The sequence below is a fragment of the Hypanus sabinus genome, chromosome 8 (assembly GCF_030144855.1).
Source record: "Hypanus sabinus isolate sHypSab1 chromosome 8, sHypSab1.hap1, whole genome shotgun sequence".
Taxonomy (NCBI): Eukaryota; Metazoa; Chordata; class Chondrichthyes; order Myliobatiformes; family Dasyatidae; genus Hypanus; species Hypanus sabinus.
This window is the reverse complement of record NC_082713.1, coordinates 171,649,222-171,673,850: the sequence shown is the minus strand read 5'-3', so window position 1 is coordinate 171,673,850 and position 24,629 is coordinate 171,649,222. Positions and strand designations below refer to the sequence as shown.

Below are 24,629 nucleotides of genomic sequence, written 5' to 3'. Positions count from 1 at the left end.
CCACATCCACTGGCTCTCCCCTATCCACTCTACTAGTTACGTCTTCAAAAAATTCTATAAGATTCGTCAGACATGATTTTCCTTTCATAAATCCATGCTGACTTTGTCCGATGATTTCACCTCTTTCCAAATGTGCTGTTATCAACTCTAGCATTTTCCTCACCACCGATGTCAGACTAACTGGTCTATAATTCCCTAGTTTCTCTCTCCCTCCTTTTTTACAAAATGGGGTTACATTAGCCACCCTCCAATCCTCAGGAACTAATCCAGAATCTAAGGAGTTTTGAAAAATTATCACTAATGCATCCACTATTTCTTGGGCTACTTCCTTAAGCACTCTGGGATGCAGATCATCTGGCCCTGGGGATTTATCTGCCTTTAATCCCTTCAATTTACCTAACATCACTTCCCTACTAACATGTATTTCCCTCAGTTCCTCATCTCACTAGACCCTTGGTCCCTTACTATTTCCGGAAGATTATTTATGTCCTCCTTAGTGAAGACAGAACCAAAGTAGTTATTCAATTGGTCTGCCATGTCTTTGTTCCCTATGATCAATTCACCTGTTTCTGACTGTAAAGGACCTACATTTGTATTGACCAATCTTTTTCTTTTCACGTACCTATAAAAGCTTTTACAGTCAGTTTTTATGTTCCCTGCCAGCTTTCTCCATAATCTTTTTTCCCTTTCCTAATTAAGCCCTTTGTCCTCCTCTGCTGGTCTCTGAATTTCTCCCAGTCCTCAGGTGTGCTGCTTTTTTTTGCTAATTTATATGTTTCTTCTTTGGACTTGATACCATCCCTAATTTCCCTTGTCAACCATGGGTGCACTACCTTCCCTGGTTTATTCTTTTGCCAAACTGGGAGGAACAATTGTTGTAGTTCATCCATGCGATCTTTAAATGCTTGCCATTGCATATCCACCGTCAATCCTTTAAGTATCATTTGCCAGTCTATCTTAGCTAATTCTCGTCTCATGCCTTCAAAGTTACCCTTCTTTAAGTTCAGAACCTCTGTTTCTGAATTAACTATGTCACTCCCCATCTTAATGAAGAATTCCACCATATTATGGTCACTCTTACCCAAGGGGCCTCGCACGACAAGATTGCTAACTAACTCATTGCTCAGTACCCAATCTAGAATGGCCTGCTCTCTAGTTGGTTCCTCGACATGTTGGTTCAGAAAACCATCCCGCATACATTCCAAGAAATCCTCTTCCTCAGCACCCTTACCAATTTGGTTCACCCAATCTATATGTAGATTGAAGTCACCCATTATAACTACTGTTCCTTTATTGCTCGCATTTCTAATTTCCTGTTTAATGCTATCTCCAACCTCGCTACTACTGTTAGGTGGCCTGTACACAACTCACACCAGCGTTTTCTGCCCCTTAGTGTTATGCAGTTATGCATATCGATTCCTCATCCTCCAGGCTAATGTCCTTCCTTTCTATTGCGTTAACCTCCTCTCTAACCAGCAATGCTACCCCACCTCCTTTTCTTTCCTGTCTATCCCTCCTGAATATTGAATATTCCTGGATGTTGAGCTCCCATCCTTGGTCACCTTGGAGCCATGTCTCTGTGATCCCAACTATATCATATTCATTAATTTGGAACACTTGCTTGGCCCAGTGGCACGATCGCGGGGTGACAACCCCCTGCCCGGCCAAACCTTAGCACCCTCGTTTAGGTGGATGCTGCATGCAATGTCCCCTGTGTGAAATCAGTACCCTGAGATAACCAGCAGTACACAATGTGCGGTTAAACGATTAATATTTTATATTTGTCTATGGGGTTAGTAGAGAAACAAAATATAAAATAAAAAGGCGCCAGTAATCTCATTAAACAGTCCAGTGCACATATCGTTGGAGCTCACAGATTTTCCCTTCACTGATCCTCCTTCGATCATTGCCAACCTCTGGGCTCCCACCCCGAGCCCAGCGCCCAGAGGGTCTGGCACCCCACCGTCTCCTCAAGCCGTGTCTTCTCTCTTCATCCTCCTCATGCCTTCTCCCTGAAGCCTGTGCAAACTAACAGCTTTCACACAGACAGAAAGAATAACATCTCTTCCATAGGTTAGCACTGAATTCCAAAGCCCTGTTATCAGTTATATCCCAAACATGCTGCTGCAGGGAACCCACTACCTCAGCAGTGAACATTACAGAGAAGCTATTTTATTAACCTTAGCAAGTAACATGAAGAAGAAAGCCTTACATATTAAATTAATCAAATATTAAATCTGATTCTCATTCCATCAGGACAGGAGCAGTGAGAGGGATCTTCAGCATGAATTCATTGGGACTTCATTTCCATTTGTGCTGCGGCCCAGCTGAGACGTTCGGCGTTACGTGCTTCGAGGAACCTCGATGGTGCTTGGGTCACACTCCAGCATTGCCCGGACCCACGCATCCCCCAGCGCTCCCTCAATAAATTCCTGCTGGCTGATGACAGCTGGGGAGTTCGAGAGCATCAAGGTGACTGCCCCTCAGAGTTCCAATATACCCACCAAACTTTTCTACTGCTGACTGAAGCTTTACAAAGCATTGGCCTGACCCCATTTGGAGTATTGTGAGCAGTTTAATATCATAAGACGTAGGAGAATAATTAGACCATTTGGCCCATTGTGTCTGCTCCACCATTCTATCATGGCTGATTTATTAACCCTCTCAACCCTCTTCTCCTGACTTCTCCCATAACCTTTGACATTGTTACTAAACAAGACCCTATCACCCTCCGCTTTAGATGTACCAAATGATATGGTCTCCACAGCCATCTGTGGCAATGAATTCCACAAATTCACCACCCTCTGGCTACAAAAACTCATTCTCATCTCTGTTCTAAAGGGACATTCCTCCAGTCTGAGGCTGTGCCCTCTGTGACTCCCCCACAATAGGAAACATCCTCTCCACATTCACGCTGTCTCAGCCTTTCAATATTGATAGGTTTCAATGAAAACCCCCCCATTCTTGTAAACTCCAGTGAGTACAGGCCCAGAGCTATCAAATGCTCCTCATATGTTAACCCTTTAATTACCTGACTCATTCTAATGAATCTCCTCCAGACCCTCTCCAATAACAGGACCTATTTTCTCAGATAAAGGGCCCAAAACCGCTCTCAATTCTCCAAGTGCGGTCTGCCCAATGCCTGACAAAGCCTCAGCATTACATCCTTGTTTTTATATTCTAGACCTCTCAAAGTGAATGCTAACATTACATTTGCCTTCCTCACCATAGACTCAACCTGCAGGTTAACCTTTGGGGAATCCCGTACGAGGACTCCCAGGTCCCTTTGCACCTCTGATTTTGAAATTTTCTCCCCACTTTGAAAATATTCTACCCCTTTATTCTTTCTACTAAAGTTCATAACCACACACTTCCCTATACTTACGCACCTGACTACGGGCTTTGGGCCCCATATCTAAGAAAGGATGTGTAGCATGGGCTGAATGGCCTGTTTGTGTTCCACATGGCTGATGCTTATGGTAATGTATGTACTTATTAAGCCATAAAAATCAGATTGGACAGGACCAGAGGAGATTCATGAGGATGATCTGGGGAACAAAAGGGTTAACATTTGAGGTCTGTTTGATGGCTCTGGGCCTGTACTTGCTAGAATTTGGAAGAATAAGTGGGGGTGGGGGGGGGGTATCTCATTGACTATTGACATATCCAGATAGAGTGGATGTGGAGAGGGTTCTAGAGGATGTTTCTTATAGTAGGGGAGTCTAGAATCAGAGGACACAGCCTCAGGATAGAGAGATTTAGAACAGAAATGAGGAATTTCTTTAGCCACAGGATGGTGAAACTGTGGAATTCATTGCCATAGATGGCTGTGGAGGCCAAGACACTGGGTGTATTTAAAGTGGAGGTTGATAGGTTCTTGATTTGTCAGGGCAGCAAAGCTCGCTGGGAGGAGGCAGGAGAACGGGGTTGAGAGGGATAATAAGTCAGCCAGGATGAAATTGAAAGAGCAGACTCGATGGGCTGAATGGCCTAACTCTGCTCCTGTGTGTTATGAAAGACTGAAGTATTTAAAGGGGAACCTGAGGGGGAATTTCTTAACTCAGAGGGTGGTGCAAATCAAGAACGAGCTGCCAACAGAATTAAGTGGTGGATGTGGTTTTAATTGTAACTTTTAAGAGGTTTGGATAGGTACCTGGACAGGAGGGATATGGAGGGCTATGCCCCAGATGCAGGTAGATGGGACTAGGCAAAAGACAAGGCTGGCATATTATAAATAGGCTGAAAGATGTATGACTCAATAAGATATGCATTTTAGAGCACCTTTCACAACCTCCTATTCATTATGCATGGAAATGGGCTGTTTGGCCCAGCCTGCCCATTCTGGACTGTGGGCAGCCGCTCATGTTAATCCCAGCTCCCAATACTTGGCCCATGGATTCTCTACTGTTCTAGGCTGTGAGACTAATGGATGCCCTGCCACCACCGAGTCTCATCACTGGGACGGTGAGCTGCGCTCTACATGCATTTTGAATTATATTTCATTAACTTACTCGCGGTAATATTTTGCTTTGTGTGATACCTGTTTTGTTGTTTCATTTGCTTAGGTATATGTACAGTCAGATGACAATAAACTTGAAGATGAATTGTACCTGATATTTCCAGTGCTTGAACGGGCACTACTGAGATACCGTCAGTGACCCTGCTTCCCCACACTCTCCAGCAGTGTTCCAGATCCTCACCTCTCAAATCTCTTCCACCCCATCCTAAAGCTGTGTCCTCCAGTTTTATCTGCCTCCTGTGTGGGGAAATGTTTCCTGCAGCTTACCCTGTACCTCATCAGTTATTCACCTCTTCTGGTGTGGCACCTGGGTTAGTACAGACAAGTTGGGCTGAAGGGCCTGTTGCCATACTCTGTGACTCTGATTTTTAACTTCCTCCGCTCCAGTTTCTCCTCATAACTGACCTGCAGGTAACACCCAGGGGAATCTCCACTGCACCCTCTCCAGTGCCCAGTTTACCCAAGTGAGCTTGACAGTTAATGTAGAATTGTGGCCGTTGGACTGTCCGAAATAACAGCAGCTCCCCCCTCCCTCCCCACCCACAGCAGAGTGATAACAGAGAATTAATCTCCCTCAGCCAAGGTGACTGAGGGGCAAACACCATCTCCAGGGCTGCCCTTCCTTCTGTGGGAGCCTCCATGTGAGGGCAGCTGAGACCCGGTTCGTATCTCATTCGAAGGGCGTAACCACCCAGCTATGCACCCATTCCCTCAATACTGCTAATGCAGCCACAGTCTCATAACCCCAGTGATGTTGGTTCGATCCTGACATCAGGTGTGTGTGGCTCGCCTCCCACATCCAAACACACGTTAGTGTAGAGTGTTGTGAATGGGTAGAAATGGAATTCAAGGCCACAGGGAAATGGGGGGGGGGGGCGGTGTGATTGCTTTGAGAACTGGCATAGTCTCAGTGACCTGAAAGGACTGTTAATGCCACAGAATCTATGGAGGTTAATTGGCTACTCTACCAGTACCACCCCTCCCACAGTGCCACCCTCCCGCAGTACCAACCCTCCCACAGTGTCACCCTCCCTTGGACCACCCTCTCAAAGTGTGACCCTCCCTCGGTACCACCCCTCCCACAGTGTGACCCTCCCTCAGTACCACCCCTCCCACAGTGTCACCCTCCCTTGGACCACCCTCTCAAAGTGTGACCCTCCCTCGGTACCACCCCTCCCACAGTGTGACCCTCCCTCAGTACCACCCCTCCCACAGTGTGACCCTCCTGCAGTACCACCCCTCCCACAGTGTGACCCTCCATCGGTATCACCCCTCCCACAGTGTGACCTCCCCCAGTACCACCCCTCCCACAGTGTGACCATCCCTCAGTACCACCCCTCCCACAGTGTGACCCTCCCTTGGATCACCCTCTCAAAGTGTGACCTTCCATTGGTACCACCCCTCCCACAGTGTGACCCTCCCTCAGTCCCACCCCTCCCACAGTGTGACCCTCCCTCAGTACCACCCCTCCCACAGTGTGACCCTCCCTCGGTACCACCCCTCCCACAGTGTGACCCTCCCTCGGTCCCACCCCTCCCACAGTGTGACCCTCCCTCAGTACCACCCCTCCCACAGTGTGACCCTCCCTCAGTACCACCCCTCCCACAGTGTGACCCTCCTGCAGTACCACCCCTCCCACAGTGTGACCCTCCCTCAGTACCACCCCTCCCACAGTGTCACCCTCCCTTGGAGCACCCTCTCAAAGTGTGACCCTCCCTCGGTACCACCCCTCCCACAGTGTGACCCTCCCTCAGTACCACCCCTCCCACAGTGTGACCCTCCTGCAGTACCACCCCTCCCACAGTGTGACCCTCCATCGGTATCACCCCTCCCACAGTGTGACCTCCCCCAGTACCACCCCTCCCACAGTGTGACCATCCCTCAGTACCACCCCTCCCACAGTGTGACCCTCCCTTGGATCACCCTCTCAAAGTGTGACCTTCCATTGGTACCACCCCTCCCACAGTGTGACCCTCCCTCAGTCCCACCCCTCCCACAGTGTGACCCTCCCTCAGTACCACCCCTCCCACAGTGTGACCCTCCCTCGGTACCACCCCTCCCACAGTGTGACCCTCCCTCGGTACCACCCCTCCCACAGTGTGACCCTCCCTCAGTACCACCCCTCCCACAGTGTGACCCTCCTGCAGTACCACCCCTCCCACAGTGTGACCCTCCCTCAGTACCACCCCTCCCACAGTGTGACCCTCCCTCAGTACCACCCTCTCAAAGTGACTTAAAATGATGGAGGAACTCTACTTTTTCCATAGATGCTGCCTGGCCTGCTGGTTTCCTCTAACATTTTGAGTGTGTGTTGCTTTGATTTCCAGCATCTACGGATTTTCTTTTGTTCGTGAAGGCAAGGCAGTGGGTATTGTCTGCGTGGACTTTAGCAAGGCCGTGGATATTGTCTCCATGTCTCTAGCAAGGCCGTGGATATCGTCTACATGTCTTTAGCAAGGCATTTGTCCCTGTTCCACGTGGGAGATTGGTCAGAAAGTCTCAGTTGTATGGCATTGAAGATGAAGTGTCAAATTGGATTAGACCTTGGCTCTGTGGGAGAAGCCAGAGAGTGGTAGTTGAAGAGTAATCATCTTTCCCTCCCCCCCCTCACTTTCTGCTTTCAGCAGGGATCACTCCCTACACAACTCCTTTGTCCATTAGTCCCTCCGCACTGATCCCCCCCCCCCGCTCTTTCCCTTGCAAGTGGCACAAGTGCTTCACCTGCCCCTACACCTCCTCTCCCACTACCCAAACAGTCCTTCCAGGTGAGGTGACACTTCACCTGTGAGTCTGTTGTGGTTATACACTCTGTTCGAAGCTCTCACTGCGGACTCTTGTATACCGGGAGACCTGACGTAGATTGGGAGACTGCTTCACCGAGCACTATGCTCCATCGACCAGAACAAGTGGGATCTCCCAGTGGCCACCCATTTTAATTCCACTTCCCATTCCCATTCCGATATGTCCATCCACGGCCTCCTCCACTGTTGGGATAAATCCACACTTAGTTTGGAGGAATAACACCTTATATTCTGTCTGGGTAGCCTCCAACCTGATGGCATGAACATCGATTTCTCAAATTTCCAGTAATGCCTCTCCCCCTCCCCCCTACCCTCACCATTTCCCATGCCCTGTCTCTCTCTCATGTTGCCTCTTTGCCCGCCCATCACCTCCCTCTGCTGCTGCTCCTCTCCTCCCCCCTTTTCTTTCTTCCATGGCCTTCTGTCTCTTTCACCAATCAACTTCCCAGCTCTTTGCTTCATCCCTCCCCCTCCAGGTTTCACCCATCGCCTGGTGTTTCTCTGCCCACCTTTCAAATCTACTCAGCTCTTTTCCTCCCGTCCTGCCGAAGGGTCTTGGCCCAAAACTTCAACTGTACTCTTTTCCATAGATGCTGACTGGCCTGCTGAGTTCCTCCAGCATTTTGTGTGTGCTGAGGTAGTAGAGGGTTGCCTTTCTGACTGGAGGCTGTGGCTAGTGGTGTGCCACAGGGATTGATGCTGCGTCGTTCATGTTTTTCATTTACATAAATGATCTGGATGATAATGCGGTTAACTGGATCAGTAAATTTGCAGATGACACTAAGATGGGGGCATACTGGACAGTGAGGGAGGCTATCATGGATTGCAGAGGGATCTGCATCAGCTGGAAAAATGGGCTGAGAAATATTAGATGGAATTTAATGCAGACAAGTGTGAGGTTTTACACTTTGGTAGGACCAACCAGGATTGGTCTTACACAGTGAATGGTTGGGCACTGAGGAGTGTGGTAGGACAAAGAGATCTGGGAATACAGGTCCATAATTTATTGAAAGTGGTATCACATGTTGATAGGGTCATAAAGTACACTTTTGGAACTTTGACTTTCATAAATCAATGTACAGAGTATGTTGTGTTGAAGTTTTATAAGACATTGACGAGGCAGTTTTGGTCAGATGTAGGCAAGGTTTCAGCATCAAACCGAAGTTTGGATAGGTGCATGGATGGTAGCGGAATGGAGGGCTATGGTCCCGGTGCAGGGTGATGGGAGTAGGCAGTTTAAATGGTTTTGGCATGGACTAGAAGGGCTGAAGGGCGTGTTTCTATGCTGGACTCTATATGATTCTATGCCCGTTTCCCAGCACTCACCATCTCTGTCCCTGTCCAGGCGTCTGAACATACGGTCAGTGCACTCCTCAGCAGTCTGTGGTTCCACTTTGGACAACGATACTGCTAGGCTCATCTTATAAATCGTCTGTACAGAGAGAGAGCAACCTCTACGCACGAGTTAACTAACTGTTCAAGATTAGACCATAAAGCCAAGGGGCAGAATTCGGCCATTTGGCCCATCAATTCTGCTCCACCATTCCATCATGGCTGATTTATTATCCCTCTCAATCCCGTTCTCCTGCCTTTTCCCCGTAACCGTTGACACCCTGACTAATCGAGAACCTGTCAACTTCCACTTTAAATATACCCAATGAATTGGCCTCCACAACCGTCTGTGGTAATGAATTCCACAGATTCACCACACTCTGTTCTTAATGGATGTCCCTCTATGCTGACTCTCTGTCCTCTTGTTCTAGACTGCCCCACTGTAGGAAACAACCTCTCCATGTTCACTCTATCTAGGCTTTCTGATACTTGCTGAGTTTCAATGAGATTTAAATGAACAGTTACTTGAGGGTTTTGAGGCTTTGACTTTGCTGAATTTATCAAGCTGCAGCCTTTCTCCTGGGATATCCAAACCACAGAGCCCAGCACAGCAGACTCCCACAGAGCCCACTACAGCAGACTCCCACAGAACCCAGTACAGCAGACTCCCACAGAACCCAGAACAGCAGGCTCCCACAGAGCTCAGTACAGCAGGGTCCCACAGAGCCCAGTACAGCAGACTCCCAAAGAACCCAGTACAGAAGACTCCCACAGAACTCAGTACAGCAGGTTCCCACAGAGCCCAGTACAGCAGGTTCCCACAGAGCCCAGTACAGCAGGCTCCCACAGAACCCAGCACAACAGGCTCCCACAGAGCCCAGTACAGCAGGCTCCCACAGAGCCCAGCACAGCAGGCTTCCACAGAATCCAGCACAGCAGGTTCCCACAGAGCCCAGTACAGCAGGCTCCAACAGAGCCCAGTACAACAGGATCCCACAGAATCCAGCACAGCAGGCTCCCATAGAACCCAGCACAACAGGCTCCCACAGAGCCCAATACAGCAGACTCCCACAGAACCCAGCACAGCAGACTCCCACAGAATGCAGCAGAGCAGGCTCCCACAGAACCCAGCACAGCAGGCTCCCACAGAGCACAGTACAGCAGGTTCCCACAGAGCCCAGTACAGCAGGCTCCACAGAGCCCAGCACAGCAGGCTCCCACAGAGCCCAGTACAGCAGACTCCCACAGAATCCAGCACAGCAGACGCCCACAGAGCCCAGCACAGCAGGTTCCCACAGAGCCCAGTACAGCAGGCTCCCACAGAGCCCAGCACAGCAGGCTCCCGCAGATCCCAGTACAGCAGACTCCCACAGAACCCAGCACAGCAGACGCCCACAGAGCCCAGCACAGCAGGTTCCCACAGAATCCAGCACAGCAGGCTCCCACAGAATCCAACACAGCAGGCTCCCACAGAACCCAACACAGCAGGCTCCCACAGAACACAGCACAGCAGACTCCCACAGAACCCAGTACAGCAGACTCCCACAGAACTCAGTACAGCAGGCTCCCACAGAGCCCAGTACAGCAGGCTCCCACAGAGCCCAGTACAGCAGAATCCCACAGAGCCCAATACAGAAGGTTCCCACAGAATCCAGCACAGCAGGCTCCCACAGAGCCCAGCACAGCAGGCTCCCACAGAGCCCAGTATAGCAGACTCCCACAGAACCCAGTACAGCAGACTCCCACAGAACCCAGCACAACAGGCTCCCACAGAAACCCAGTACAGCAGACTCCCACAGAACCCAGCACAGCAGGCTTCCACAGAACCCAGTACAGCAGGCTCCAACAGAGCCAAGTACAGCAAACTCCCACAGAAAACAGCACAGCAGATTCCCACAGAACCCAGTACAGCAGGCTGCAACAGAACCCAGCACAGCAGACTCCCACAGAGCGCAGTACAGCAGGCTGCAACAGAACCCAGCACAGTAGACTCCCACAGAGCCCAGGACAGCAGGTTCCCATAGAACCCAGCACAACAGGCTCCCACAGAGCCCAGTACAGCAGACTCCCACAGAACCCAGCACAGCAGACTCCCACAGAACCCAGGACAGCAGACTCCCACAGAACCCAGCACAGCAGGCTTCCACAGAAACCAGCACAGCAGGCTCCCACAGAACCCAGTACAGCAGGCTCCCACAGAACCCAGTATACCAGACTCCCACAGAACCCAGCACAACAGGCTCCCACAGAAGCCCAGTACAGCAGACTCTCACAGAACCCAGCACAGCAGACTCCCACAGAACCCAGTACAGCAGACTCCCACAGAACTCAGTACAGCAGGCTCCCACAGAGCCCAGTACAGCAGGCTCCCACTGAGCCCAGTACAGCAGAATCCCACGGAGCCCAGTACAGCAGGTTCCCACAGAATCCAGCACAGCAGGCTCCCACAGAGCCCAGCACAGCAAACTCCCACAGAACCCAGCACAGCAGATTCCCACAGAAACCAGCACAGCAGGCGCCCACGGAGCCAGTACAGCAGACTCCCACAGAGCCCAGCACAGCAAACTCCCACAGAACCCAGCACAGCAGATTCCCACAGAACCCAGTACAGCAGGCTGCAATAGAACCCAGCACAGCAGACTCCCACAGAGCCCAGTACAGCAGGCTGCAACAGAACCCAGCACAGTAGACTCCCACAGAGCCCAGCACAGCAGGTTCCCATAGAACCCAGCACAACAGGCTCCCACAGAGCCCAGTACAGCAGACTCCCACAGAACCCAGCACAGCAGACTCCCACAGAACCCAGCACAGCAGACTCCCACAGAACCCAGCAGAGCAGGCTTCCACAGAAACCAGTACAGCAGACTCCCACAGAACCCAGCACAACAGGCTCCCACAGAAGCCCAGTACAGCAGACTCTCACAGAACCCAGCACAGCAGACTCCCACAGAACCCAGTACAGCAGACTCCCACAGAACTCAGTACAGCAGGCTCCCACAGAGCCCAGTACAGCAGGCTCCCACTGAGCCCAGTACAGCAGAATCCCACGGAGCCCAGTACAGCAGGTTCCCACAGAATCCAGCACAGCAGGCTCCCACAGGGCCCAGCACAGCAAACTACCACAGAACCCAGCACAGCAGATTCCCACAGAAACCAGCACAGCAGGCGCCCACAGAGCCCAGTACAGCAGGCTCCTACAGAACCCAGCACAGCAGACTCCCACAGAGCCCAGTACAGCAGGCTGCAACAGAACCCAGCACAGCAGACTCCCACAGAGCCCAGCACAGCAGGTTCCCATAGAACCCAGCACAAAAGGCTCCCACAGAGCCCAGTACAGCAGACTCCCACAGAACCCAGCACAGCAGACTCCCACAGAACCCAGCACAGCAGACTCCCACAGAGCCCAGTGCAGCAGGCTGCAACAGAACCCAGCACAACAGGCTCCCACAGAACCCAGCACAGCAGGCTCCCACAGAACCCAGCACAGCAGGCTCCCACAGAGCCCAGTACAGCAGGCTCCCACAGAACCCAGCACAGCAAGCTCCCACAGAGCCCAGTACAGCAGACTCCCACAGTGCACAGTACAGCAGGCTCCAACAGAACCCAGCACAGCAGGCTCCCACAGAGCCCAGTACAGCAGGCTCCCACAGAACCCAGCACAGCAGGCTCCCACAGAGCCCAGTACAGCAGACTCCCACAGTGCCCAGTACAGCAGACTCCCACAGAACCCAGTACAGCAGATTCCCACAGAACCCAGCACAACAGGCTCCCACAGAAGCCCAGTACAGCAGACTCCCACAGAACCCAGCACAGCAGGCTCCCACAGAACCCAGTACAGCAGGCTCCCACAGAACACAGTACAGCAGGCTCCCACAGAGCCCAGTACAGCAGACTCCCACAGAACCCAGTACAGCAGGCTCCCACAGAACCCAGTACAGCAGGCTCCCACAGAACCCAGTACAGCAGGCTCCCACAGAACCCAGCACAGCAGACTCCCACAGAACCCAGCACAGCAGACTCCCACAGAGCCCAGTACAGCAGGCTGCAACAGAACCCAGCACAGCAGACTCCCACAGAGCCCAGCACAGCAGGTTCCCATAGAACCCAGCACAAAAGGCTCCCACAGAGCCCAGTACAGCAGACTCCCACAGAACCCAGCACAGCAGACTCCCACAGAACCCAGCACAGCAGACTCCCACAGAGCCCAGTGCAGCAGGCTGCAACAGAACCCAGCACAACAGGCTCCCACAGAACCCAGCACAGCAGGCTCCCACAGAACCCAGCACAGCAGGCTCCCACAGAGCCCAGTACAGCAGGCTCCCACTGAGCCCAGTACAGCAGAATCCCACGGAGCCCAGTACAGCAGGTTCCCACAGAATCCAGCACAGCAGGCTCCCACAGGGCCCAGCACAGCAAACTACCACAGAACCCAGCACAGCAGATTCCCACAGAAACCAGCACAGCAGGCGCCCACAGAGCCCAGTACAGCAGGCTCCTACAGAACCCAGCACAGCAGACTCCCACAGAGCCCAGTACAGCAGGCTGCAACAGAACCCAGCACAGCAGACTCCCACAGAGCCCAGCACAGCAGGTTCCCATAGAACCCAGCACAAAAGGCTCCCACAGAGCCCAGTACAGCAGACTCCCACAGAACCCAGCACAGCAGACTCCCACAGAACCCAGCACAGCAGACTCCCACAGAGCCCAGTGCAGCAGGCTGCAACAGAACCCAGCACAACAGGCTCCCACAGAACCCAGCACAGCAGGCTCCCACAGAACCCAGCACAGCAGGCTCCCACAGAGCCCAGTACAGCAGGCTCCCACAGAACCCAGCACAGCAAGCTCCCACAGAGCCCAGTACAGCAGACTCCCACAGTGCACAGTACAGCAGGCTCCAACAGAACCCAGCACAGCAGGCTCCCACAGAGCCCAGTACAGCAGGCTCCCACAGAACCCAGCACAGCAGGCTCCCACAGAGCCCAGTACAGCAGACTCCCACAGTGCCCAGTACAGCAGACTCCCACAGAACCCAGTACAGCAGATTCCCACAGAACCCAGCACAACAGGCTCCCACAGAAGCCCAGTACAGCAGACTCCCACAGAACCCAGCACAGCAGGCTCCCACAGAACCCAGTACAGCAGGCTCCCACAGAACACAGTACAGCAGGCTCCCACAGAGCCCAGTACAGCAGACTCCCACAGAACCCAGTACAGCAGGCTCCCACAGAACCCAGTACAGCAGGCTCCCACAGAACCCAGTACAGCAGGCTCCCACAGAACCCAGCACAGCAGACTCCCACAGAACCCAGCACAGCAGACTCTCACAGAACCCCGCACAGCAGGCTCCCACAAAAACCCAGCACAACAGACACCCACAGAACCCAGCACAGCAGGCTCCCAAAGAACCCAGCACAGCAGGCTCCCAAAGAACCCAGCACAGCAGGCTCCCACAGAGCCCAGTAGAGCAGTCTCCCACAGAACCCAGTACAGCAGACTCCCACAGAGCCCAGCACAGCAGGCTCCCACAGAGCACAGCACAGCAGGCTCCCATAGAACCCAGCACAACAGGCTCCCACGGAGCCCAGTACAGCAGACTCCCACAGAACCCAGCAGAGCAGGCTCCCACAGAACCCAGCACAGCAGACTCCTACAGAGCCCAGCACAGTAGGCTCCCATAGAACCGAGCACAACAGGCTCCCACAGAGCCCAGTACAGCAGACTCCCACAGAACCCAGCACAACAGGCTCTCACAGAACCCTGCACAGCAGACTCCCACAGAATCCAGCACAGCAGACTCCCACAGAGCCCAGTACAGCAGACTCCCACAGAACCCACCACAGCAGACTCCCACAGAACCCAGCACAGCAGACTCCCACAGAATCCAGCACAGCAGACTCCCACAGAGCCCAGTACAGCAGACTCCCACAGAACCCAGCACAGCAGGCTCCCACAGAACCCAGCACAGCAGACTCCCACAGAACCCAGCACAGCAGACTCCCACAGAGCCCAATACAGCAGACTCCCACAGAACCAGCACAGCAGACTCCCACAGAAGCCAGTACAGCAGACTCCCACAGAACGCAGCACAGCAGGCTCCAACTGAACCCAGCACAGCAGGCTCCCACAGAGCCCAGTACAGCAAGATCTCACAGAACCCAGTACAGCAGGCTCCCACAGAACCCAGCACAGCAGACTCCCACAGAGCCCAGTACAGCAGGCTCCCACAGAACCCAGTACAGCAGACTCCCACAGAATCCAGTACAGAAGACTCCCACAGAACTCAGTATAGCAGGTTCCCACAGAGCCCAGTACAGCAGACTCCCACAGAATCCAGCACAGCAGGCTCCCACAGAATCCAGCACAGCAGGCTCCCACAGAACCCAACACAGCAGGCTCCCACAGAATCTAGCACAGCTGGCTCCCACAGAGCCCAGTACAGCAGACTTCCACAGAGCCCAGCACAGCAAGCTCCCACAGAATCCAGCACAGCAGGTTCCCACAGAGCCCAGTACAGCAGGCTCCCACAGAGCCCAGTACAACAAGATCCCACAGAATCCAGCACAGCAGGCTCCCATAGAACCCAGCACAACAGGCTCCCACAGAGCCCAGTACAGCAGACTCCCACAGAACCCAGCACAGCAGACTCCCACAGAATGCAGCAGAGCAGGCTCCCACAGAACCCAGCACAGGAGGCTCCCACAGAACCCAGTACAGCAGACTCCAACAGAACACAGCACAGCAGACTCCCACAGAACCCAGTACAGCAGACTCCCACAGAACACAGCACAGCAGACTCCCACAGAGCCCAGCACAGCAGACTCCCACAGAACCCAGTACAGCAGGCTCCCACAGAGCCCAGTACAGCAGACTCCCACAGAACCCAGCACAGCAGGCTCCCACAGAACCCAGCACAGCAGGCTCCCACAGAACCCAGCACAGCAGACTCCCACAGAACCCAGCACAGCAGACTCCCACAGAGCCCAGTACAGCAGACTCCCACAGAACCCAGCACAGCAGACTCCCACAGAAGCCAGTACAGCAGACTCCCACAGAACGCAGCACAGCAGGCTCCAACTGAACCCAGCACAGCAGGCTCCCACAGAGCCCAGTCCAGCAAGATCTCACAGAACCCAGTACAGCAGGCTCCCACAGAACCCAGCACAGCAGACTCCCACAGAGCCCAGTACAGCAGGCTCCCACAGAACCCAGTACAGCAGACTCCCACAGAATCCAGTACAGCAGACTCCCACAGAACTCAGTATAGCAGGTTCCCACAGAGCCCAGTACAGCAGGCTCCCACAGAGCCCAGTACAGCAGGCTCCCACAGAGCCCAGCACAGCAGGCTCCCACAGAGCCCAGTACAGCAGACTCCCACAGAATCCAGCACAGCAGGCTCCCACTGAACCCAACACAGCAGGCTCCCACAGAATCTAGCACAGCTGGCTCCCACAGAGCCCAGTACAGCAGACTCCCACAGAATCCAGTACAGCAGGCTCCCACAGAGCCCAGTACAGCAGGCTCCCACAAAGCCCAGCAAAGCAGGCTCCCACAAAGCCCAGCAAAGCAGGCTCCCACAGAATCCAGCACAGCAGGCTCCCACAGAACCCAGCACAACAGGCTCCCACAGAGCCCAGTACAACAGGATCCCACAGAATCCAGCACAGCAGGCTCCCATAGAACCCAGCACAACAGGCTCCCACAGAGCCCAGTACAGCAGACTCCCACAGAACCCAGCACAGCAGACTCCCACAGAACGCAGCAGAGCAGGCTCCCACAGAACCCAGCACAGCAGGCTCCCACAGAGCCCAATACAGCAGGTTCCCACAGAGCCCAGTACAGCAGGCTCCCACAGAGCCCAGCACAGCAGGCTCCCACAGAATCCAGCACAGCAGGTTCCCACAGAGCCCAGTACAGCAGGCTCCCACAGAGCCCAGTACAACAAGATCCCACAGAATCCAGCACAGCAGGCTCCCATAGAACCCAGCACAACAGGCTCCCACAGAGCCCAGTACAGCAGACTCCCACAGAACCCAGCACAGCAGGCTCCCACAGAGCCCAGCACAGCAGGCTCCCACAGAATCCAGCACAGCAGGTTCCCACAGAGCCCAGTACAGCAGGCTCCCACAGAGCCCAGTACAACAAGATCCCACAGAATCCAGCACAGCAGGCTTCCATAGAACCCAGCACAACAGGCTCCCACAGAGCCCAGTACAGCAGACTCCCACAGAACCCAGCACAGCAGACTCCCACAGAATGCAGCAGAGCAGGCTCCCACAGAACCCAGCACAGGAGGCTCCCACAGAACCCAGTACAGCAGACTCCCACAGAACACAGCACAGCAGACTCCCACAGAACCCAGTACAGCAGACTCCCACAGAACACAGCACAGCAGACTCCCACAGAGCCCAGCACAGCAGACTCCCACAGAACCCAGTACAGCAGACTCCCACAGAACTCAGTACAGCAGGCTCCCACAGAGCCCAGTACAGCAGGCTCCCACAGAGCCCAGTACAGCAGGCTCCCACAGAGCACAGTACAGCAGACTCCCACAGAATCCAGTACAGCAGACTCCCACAGAACTCAGTACAGCAGGCTCCCACAGAGCCCAGTACAGCAGGCTCCCACTGAGCCCAGTACAGCAGAATCCCACAGAGCCCAGTACAGAAGGTTCCCACAGAATCCAGCACAGCAGGCTCCCACAGATCCCTGTACAGCAGGCTCCCACAGAACCCAGCACAGCAGGCTCCCACAGAGCCCAGCACAGCAGGCTCCCACAGAGCCCAGCACAGCAGGCTCCCACAGAGCCCAGTATAGCAGACTCCCACAGAACCCAGTACAGCAGACTCCCACAGAACCCAGCACAACAGGCTCCCACAGAAGCCCAGTACAGCAGACTCCCACAGAACCCAGCACAGCAGGCTTCCACAAAAACCAGCACAGCAGGCTCCCACAGAACCCAGTACAGCAGGCTCCAACAGAGCCAAGTACAGCCGGCTCCCACAGAGCCAGTAGAGCAGACTCCCACAGAGCCCAGCACAGCAAACTCCCACAGAACCAAGCACAGCAGATTCCCACAGAACCCAGTACAGCAGGCTGCAATAGAACCCAGCACAGCAGACTCCCACAGAGCCCAGTACAGCAGGCTGCAACAGAACCCAGCACAGTAGACTCCCACAGAGCCCAGCACAGCAGGTTCCCATAGAACCCAGCACAACAGGCTCCCACAGAGCCCAGTACAGCAGACTCCCACAGAACCCAGCACAGCAGACTCCCACAGAACCCAGCACAGCAGACTCCCACAGAACCCAGCACAGCAGGCTTCCACAGAAACCAGTACAGCAGACTCCCACAGAACCCAGCACAACAGGCTCCCACAGAAGCCCAGTACAGCAGACTCTCACAGAACCCAGCACAGCAGACTCCCACAGAACCCAGTACAGCAGACTCCCACAGAACTCAGTACAGCAGGCTCCCACAAAGCCCAGTACAGCAGGCTCCCACTGAGCCCAGTACAGCAGAATCCCACGGAGCCCAGTACAGCAGGTTCCCACAGAATCCAGCACAGCAGGCTCCCACAGGGCCCAGCACAGCAAACTCCCACAGAACCCAGCACAGCAGATTCCCACAGAAACCAGCACAGCAGGCGCCCACAGAGCCCAGTACAGCAGGCTCCTACAGAACCCAGCACAGCAGACTCCCACAGAGCCCAGTACAGCAGGCTGCAACAGAACCCAGCACAGCAGACTCCCACAGAGCCCAGCACAAAAGGCTCCCACAGAGCCCAGTACAGCAGACTCCCACAGAACCCAGCACAGCAGACTCCCACAGAACCCAGCACAGCAGACTCCCACAGAGCCCAGTGCAGCAGGCTGCAACAGAACCCAGCACAACAGGCTCCCACAGAACCCAGCACAGCAGGCTCCCACAGAACCCAGCACAGCAGGCTCCCACAGAGCCCAGTACAGCAGGCTCCCACAGAACCCAGCACAGCAAGCTCCCACAGAGCCCAGTACAGCAGACTCCCACAGTGCCCAGTACAGCAGGCTCCAACAGAACCCAGCACAGCAGGCTCCCACAGAGCCCAGTACAGCAAGCTCCCACAGAGCCCAGTACAGCAGACTCCCACAGAGCCCAGTACAGCAGACTCCCACAGTGCCCAGTACAGCAGGCTCCAACAGAACCCAGCACAGCAGGCTCCCACAGAGCCCAGTACAGCAGGCTCCCACAGAACCCAGCACAGCAGGCTCCCACAGAGCCCAGTACAGCAGACTCCCACAGTGCCCAGTACAGCAGACTCCCACAGAACCCAGTACAGCAGATTCCCACAGAACCCAGCACAACAGGCTCCCACAGAAGCCCAGTACAGCAGACTCCCACAGAACCCAGCACAGCAGGCTCCCACAGAACCCAGTACAGCAGGCTCCAACAGAACACAGTACAGCAGGCTCCCACAGAACACAGTACAGCAGGCTCCCACAGAGCCCAGTACAGCAGACTCCCACAGAACCCAGTACAGCAGGCTCCCACAGAACCCAGTACAGCAGGCTCCCACAGAACCCAGTACAGCAGGCTCCCACAGAACCCAGCACAGCAGACTCCCACAGAACCCAGCACAGCAGACTCTCACAGAAACCCGCACAGCAGGCTCCCACAAAAACCCAGCACAACAGACACCCACAGAACCCAGCACAGCAGGCGCCCAAAGAACCCAGAACAGCAGGCTCCCAAAGAACCCAGCACAGCAGGCTCGCACAGAGCCCAGTAGAGCAGTCTCCCACAGAACCCCGTACAGCAGACTCCCACAGAGCCCAGCACAGCAGGCTCCCACAGAGCACAGCACAGCAGGCTCCCATAGAACCCAGCACAACAGGCTCCCACGGAGCCCAGTACAGCAGACTCCCACAGAACCCAGCAGAGCACGCTCCCACAGAACCCAGCACAGCAGACTCCTACAGAGCCCAGCACAGTAGGCTCCCATAGAACCGAGCACAACAGGCTCCCACAGAGCCCAGTACAGCAGACTCCCACAGAACCCAGCACAACAGGCTCTCACAGAACCCTGCACAGCAGGCTCCCATAGAACGCAGCACAACAGACTCCCACAGAGCCCAGTACAGCAGGCTCCCACAGAACCCACCACAGCAGACTCCCACAGAACCCAGCACAGCAGACTCCCACAGAATCCAGCACAGCAGACTCCCACAGAGCCCAGTACAGCAGACTCCCACAGAACCCAGCACAGCAGGCTCCCACAGAACCCAGCACAGTAGACTCCCACAGAACCCAGCACAGCAGACTCCCACAGAGCCCAATACAGCAGACTCCCACAGAACCCAGCACAGCAGACTCCCACAGAAGCCAGTACAGCAGACTCCCACAGAACGCAGCACAGCAGGCTCCAACTGAACCCAGCACAGCAGGCTCCCACAGAGCCCAGTACAGCAAGATCTCACAGAACCCAGTACAGCAGGCTCCCACAGAACCCAGCACAGCAGACTCCCACAGAGCCCAGTACAGCAGGCTCCCACAGAACCCAGTACAGCAGACTCCCACAGAATCCAGTACAGCAGACTCCCACAGAACTCAGTATAGCAGGTTCCCACAGAGCCCAGTACAGCAAACTCCCACAGAATCCAGCACAGCAGGCTCCCACAGAACCCAACACAGCAGGCTCCCACAGAATCTAGCACAGCTGGCTCCCACAGAGCCCAGTACAGCAGACTCCCACAGAGCCCAGCACAGCAAGCTCCCACAGAATCCAGCACAGCAGGTTCCCACAGAGCCCAGTACAGCAGGCTCCCACAGAGCCCAGTACAACAAGATCCCACAGAATCCAGCACAGCAGGCTCCCATAGAACCCAGCACAACAGGCTCCCACAGAGCCCAGTACAGCAGACTCCCACAGAACCCAGCACAGCAGACTCCCACAGAATGCAGCAGAGCAGGCTCCCACAGAACCCAGCACAGGAGGCTCCCAAAGAACCCAGTACAGCAGACTCCCACAGAACACAGCACAGCAGACTCCCACAGAACCCAGTACAGCAGACTCCCACAGAACACAGCACAGCAGACTCCCACAGAGCCCAGCACAGCAGACTCCCACAGAACCCAGTACAGCAGGCTCCCACAGAGCACAGTACAGCAGACTCCCACAGAACCCGGCACAGAAGGCTCCCACAGAACCCAGCACAGCAGGCTCCCACAGAACCCAGCACAGCAGACTCCCACAGAACCCAGCACAGCAGACTCCCACAGAGCCCAGTACAGCAGACTCCCACAGAACCCAGCACAGCAGACTCCCACAGAAGCCAGTACAGCAGACTCCCACAGAACGCAGCACAGCAGGCTCCAACTGAACCCAGCACAGCAGGCTCCCACAGAGCCCAGTCCAGCAAGATCTCACAGAACCCAGTACAGCAGGCTCCCACAGAACCCAGCACAGCAGACTCCCACAGAGCCCAGTACAGCAGGCTCCCACAGAACCCAGTACAGCAGACTCCCACAGAATCCAGTACAGCAGACTCCCACAGAACTCAGTATAGCAGGTTCCCACAGAGCCCAGTACAGCATGCTCCCACACTGCCCAGCACAGCAGGCTCCCACAGAGCCCAGTACAGCAGACTCCCACAGAATCCATCACAGCAGGCTCCCACTGAATCCAACAAAGCAGGCTCCCACAGAATCTAGCACAGCTGGCTCCCACAGAGCCCAGTACAGCAGACTCCCACAGAATCCAGTACAGCAGGCTCCCACAGAGCCCAGTACAGCAGGCTCCCACAAAGCCCAGCAAAGCAGGCTCCCACAGAATCCAGCACAGCAGGCTCCCACAGAACCCAGCACAACAGGCTCCCACAGAGCCCAGTACAACAGGATCCCACAGAATCCAGCACAGCAGGCTCCCATAGAACCCAGCACAACAGGCTCCCACAGAGCCCAGTACAGCAGACTCCCACAGAACCCAGCACAGCAGACTCCCACAGAACGCAGCAGAGCAGGCTCCCACAGAACCCAGCACAGCAGGCTCCCACAGAGCCCAATACAGCAGGTTCCCACAGAGTCCAGTACAGCAGGCTCCCACAGAGCCCAGCACAGCAGGCTCCCACAGAATCCAGCACAGCAGGTTCCCACAGAGCCCAGTACAGCAGGCTCCCACAGAGCCCAGTACAACAAGATCCCACAGAATCCAGCACAGCAGGCTCCCATAGAACCCAGCACAACAGGCTCCCACAGAGCCCAGTACAGCAGACTCCCACAGAACCCAGCACAGCAGGCTCCCACAGAGCCCAGCACAGCAGGCTCCCACAGAATCCAGCACAGCAGGTTCCCACAGAGCCCAGTACAGCAGGCTCCCACAGAGCCCAGTACAACAAGATCCCACAGAATCCAGCACAGCAGGCTTCCATAGAACCCAGCACAACAGGCTCCCACAGAGCCCAGTACAGCAGACTCCCACAGAACCCAGCACAGCAGACTCCCACAGAATGCAGCAGAGCAGGCTCCCACAGAACCCAGCACAGGAGGCTCCCACAGAGCCCAGTACAGCAGACTCCCACAGAACCCAGCACAGCAGACTCCCACAGAAGCCAGTAGAGCAGGCTCCCACAGAACCCAGCACAGCAGACTCCCACAGAGCCCAGTACAGCAGACTCCCACAGAACCCAGCACAGCAGACTCCCACAGAAGCCAGTACAGCAGACTCCCACAGAACGCAGCACAGCAGGCTCCAACTGAACCCAGCACAGCAGGCTCCCACAGAGCCCAGTCCAGCAAGATCTCACAGAACCCAGTACAGCAGTCTAGCACAGAACCCAGCACAGCAGACTCCCACAGAGCCCAGTACAGCAGGCTCCCACAGAACCCAGTACAGCAGACTCCCACAGAATCCAGTACAGCAGACTCCCACAGAACTCAGTATAGCAGGTTCCCACAGAGCCCAGTACAGCATGCTCCCACACTGCCCAGCACAGCAGGCTCCCACAGAGCCCAGTACAGCAGACTCCCACAGAATCCATCACAGCAGGCTCCCACTGAACCCAACACAGCAGGCTCCCACAGAATCTAGCACAGCTGGCTCCCACAGAGCCCAGTATACCAGACTCCCACAGAACCCAGTACAGCAGACTCCCACAGAACCCAGCACAACAGGCTCCCACAGAAGCCCAGTACAGCAGACTCTCACAGAACCCAGCACAGCAGGCTCCCACAGAACCCAGTACAGCAGACTCCCACAGAACTCAGTACAGCAGGCTCCCACAGAGCCCAGTACAGCAGGCTCCCACTGAGCCCAGTACAGCAGAATCCCACGGAGCCCAGTACAGCAGGTTCCCACAGAATCCAGCACAGCAGGCTCCCACAGGGCCCAGCACAGCAAACTCCCACAGAACCCAGCACAGCAGATTCCCACAGAAACCAGCACAGCAGGCGCCCACAGAGCCCAGTACAGCAGGCTCCTACAGAACCCAGCACAGCAGACTCCCACAGAGCCCAGTACAGCAGGCTGCAAAAGAACCCAGCACAGCAGACTCCCACAGAGCCCAGCACAGCAGGTTCCCATAGAACCCAGCACAAAAGGCTCCCACAGAGCCCAGTACAGCAGACTCCCACAGAACCCAGCACAGCAGACTCCCACAGAACCCAGCACAGCAGACTCCCACAGAACCCAGCACAGCAGACTCCCACAGAACCCAGCACAGCAGACTCCCACAGAGCCCAGTAAAGCAGGCTGCAACAGAACCCAGCACAACAGGCTCCCACAGAACCCAGCACAGCAGGCTCCCACAGAACCCAGCACAGCAGGCTCCCACAGAGCCCAGTACAGCAGGCTCCCACAGAACCCAGCACAGCAAGCTCCCACAGAGCCCAGTACAGCAGACTCCCACAGTGCCCAGTACAGCAGCCTCCCACAGAACCCAGCACAGCAGGCTCCCACAGAGCCCAGTACAGCAGACTCCCACAGTGCCCAGTACAGCAGACTCCCACAGAACCCAGCACAACAGGCTCCCACAGAAGCCCAGTACAGCAGACTCTCACAGAACCCAGCACAGCAGACTCCCACAGAACCAAGTACAGCAGACTCCCACAGAACTCAGTACAGCAGGCTCCCACAGAGCCCAGTACAGCAGGCTCCCACTGAGCCCAGTACAGCAGAATCCCACGGAGCCCAGTACAGCAGTTTCCCACAGAATCCAGCACAGCAGGCTCCCACAGGGCCCAGAACAGCAAACTCCCACAGAACCCAGCACAGCAGATTCCCACAGAAACCAGCACAGCAGGCGCCCACAGAGCCCAGTACAGCAGACTCCTACAGAACCCAGCACAGCAGACTCCCACAGAGCCCAGTACAGCAGGCTGCAACAGAACCCAGCACAGCAGACTCCCACAGAGCCCAGCACAGCAGGTTCCCATAGAACCCAGCACAAAAGGCTCCCACAGAGCCCAGTACAGCAGACTCCCACAGAACCCAGCACAGCAGACTCCCACAGAACCCAGCACAGCAGACTCCCACAGAGCCCAGTACAGCAGGCTGCAACAGAACCCAGCACAACAGGCTCCCACAGAACCCAGCACAGCAGGCTCCCACAGAACCCAGCACAGCAGGCTCCCACAGAGCCCAGTACAGCAGGCTCCCACAGAACCCAGCACAGCAAGCTCCCACAGAGCCCAGAACAGCAGACTCCCACAGTGCCCAGTACAGCAGGCTCCCACAGAACCCAGCACAGCAGGCTCCCACAGAGCCCGGTACAGCAGACTCCCACAGTGCCCAGTACAGCAGACTCCCACAGAACCCAGTACAGCAGATTCCCACAGAACCCAGCACAACAGGCTCCCACAGAAGCCCAGTACAGCAGACACCCAAAGAAACCAGCACAGCAGGCTCCAACAGAACCCAGCACAGCAGGCTCCCACAGAACCCAGTACAGCAGTCTCCCACAGTGCCCAGTACAGCAGGCTCCCACAGAACCCAGCACAACAGGCTC

At 55.3% G+C, this 24,629-nt stretch overlaps 1 protein-coding gene across 1 annotated transcript in view; it reads right to left on the bottom strand.

The window, feature by feature from the left end:
• Positions 1–2,342: 2,342 nt before the first annotated feature.
• si:ch211-245j22.3 (uncharacterized protein LOC563798 homolog) overlaps positions 2,343–24,629 on the bottom strand; it is a 106,001-nt gene continuing 83,714 nt past the window's right edge. The window contains exons 4-5 of the mRNA XM_059976460.1: positions 8,647–8,752; positions 2,343–2,449 (exon numbers count right to left, since the gene is read on the bottom strand). Coding sequence (XP_059832443.1) covers positions 2,343–2,449; positions 8,647–8,752 — 213 coding nt within the window. The remainder of the gene's footprint in view (positions 2,450–8,646; positions 8,753–24,629) is intronic.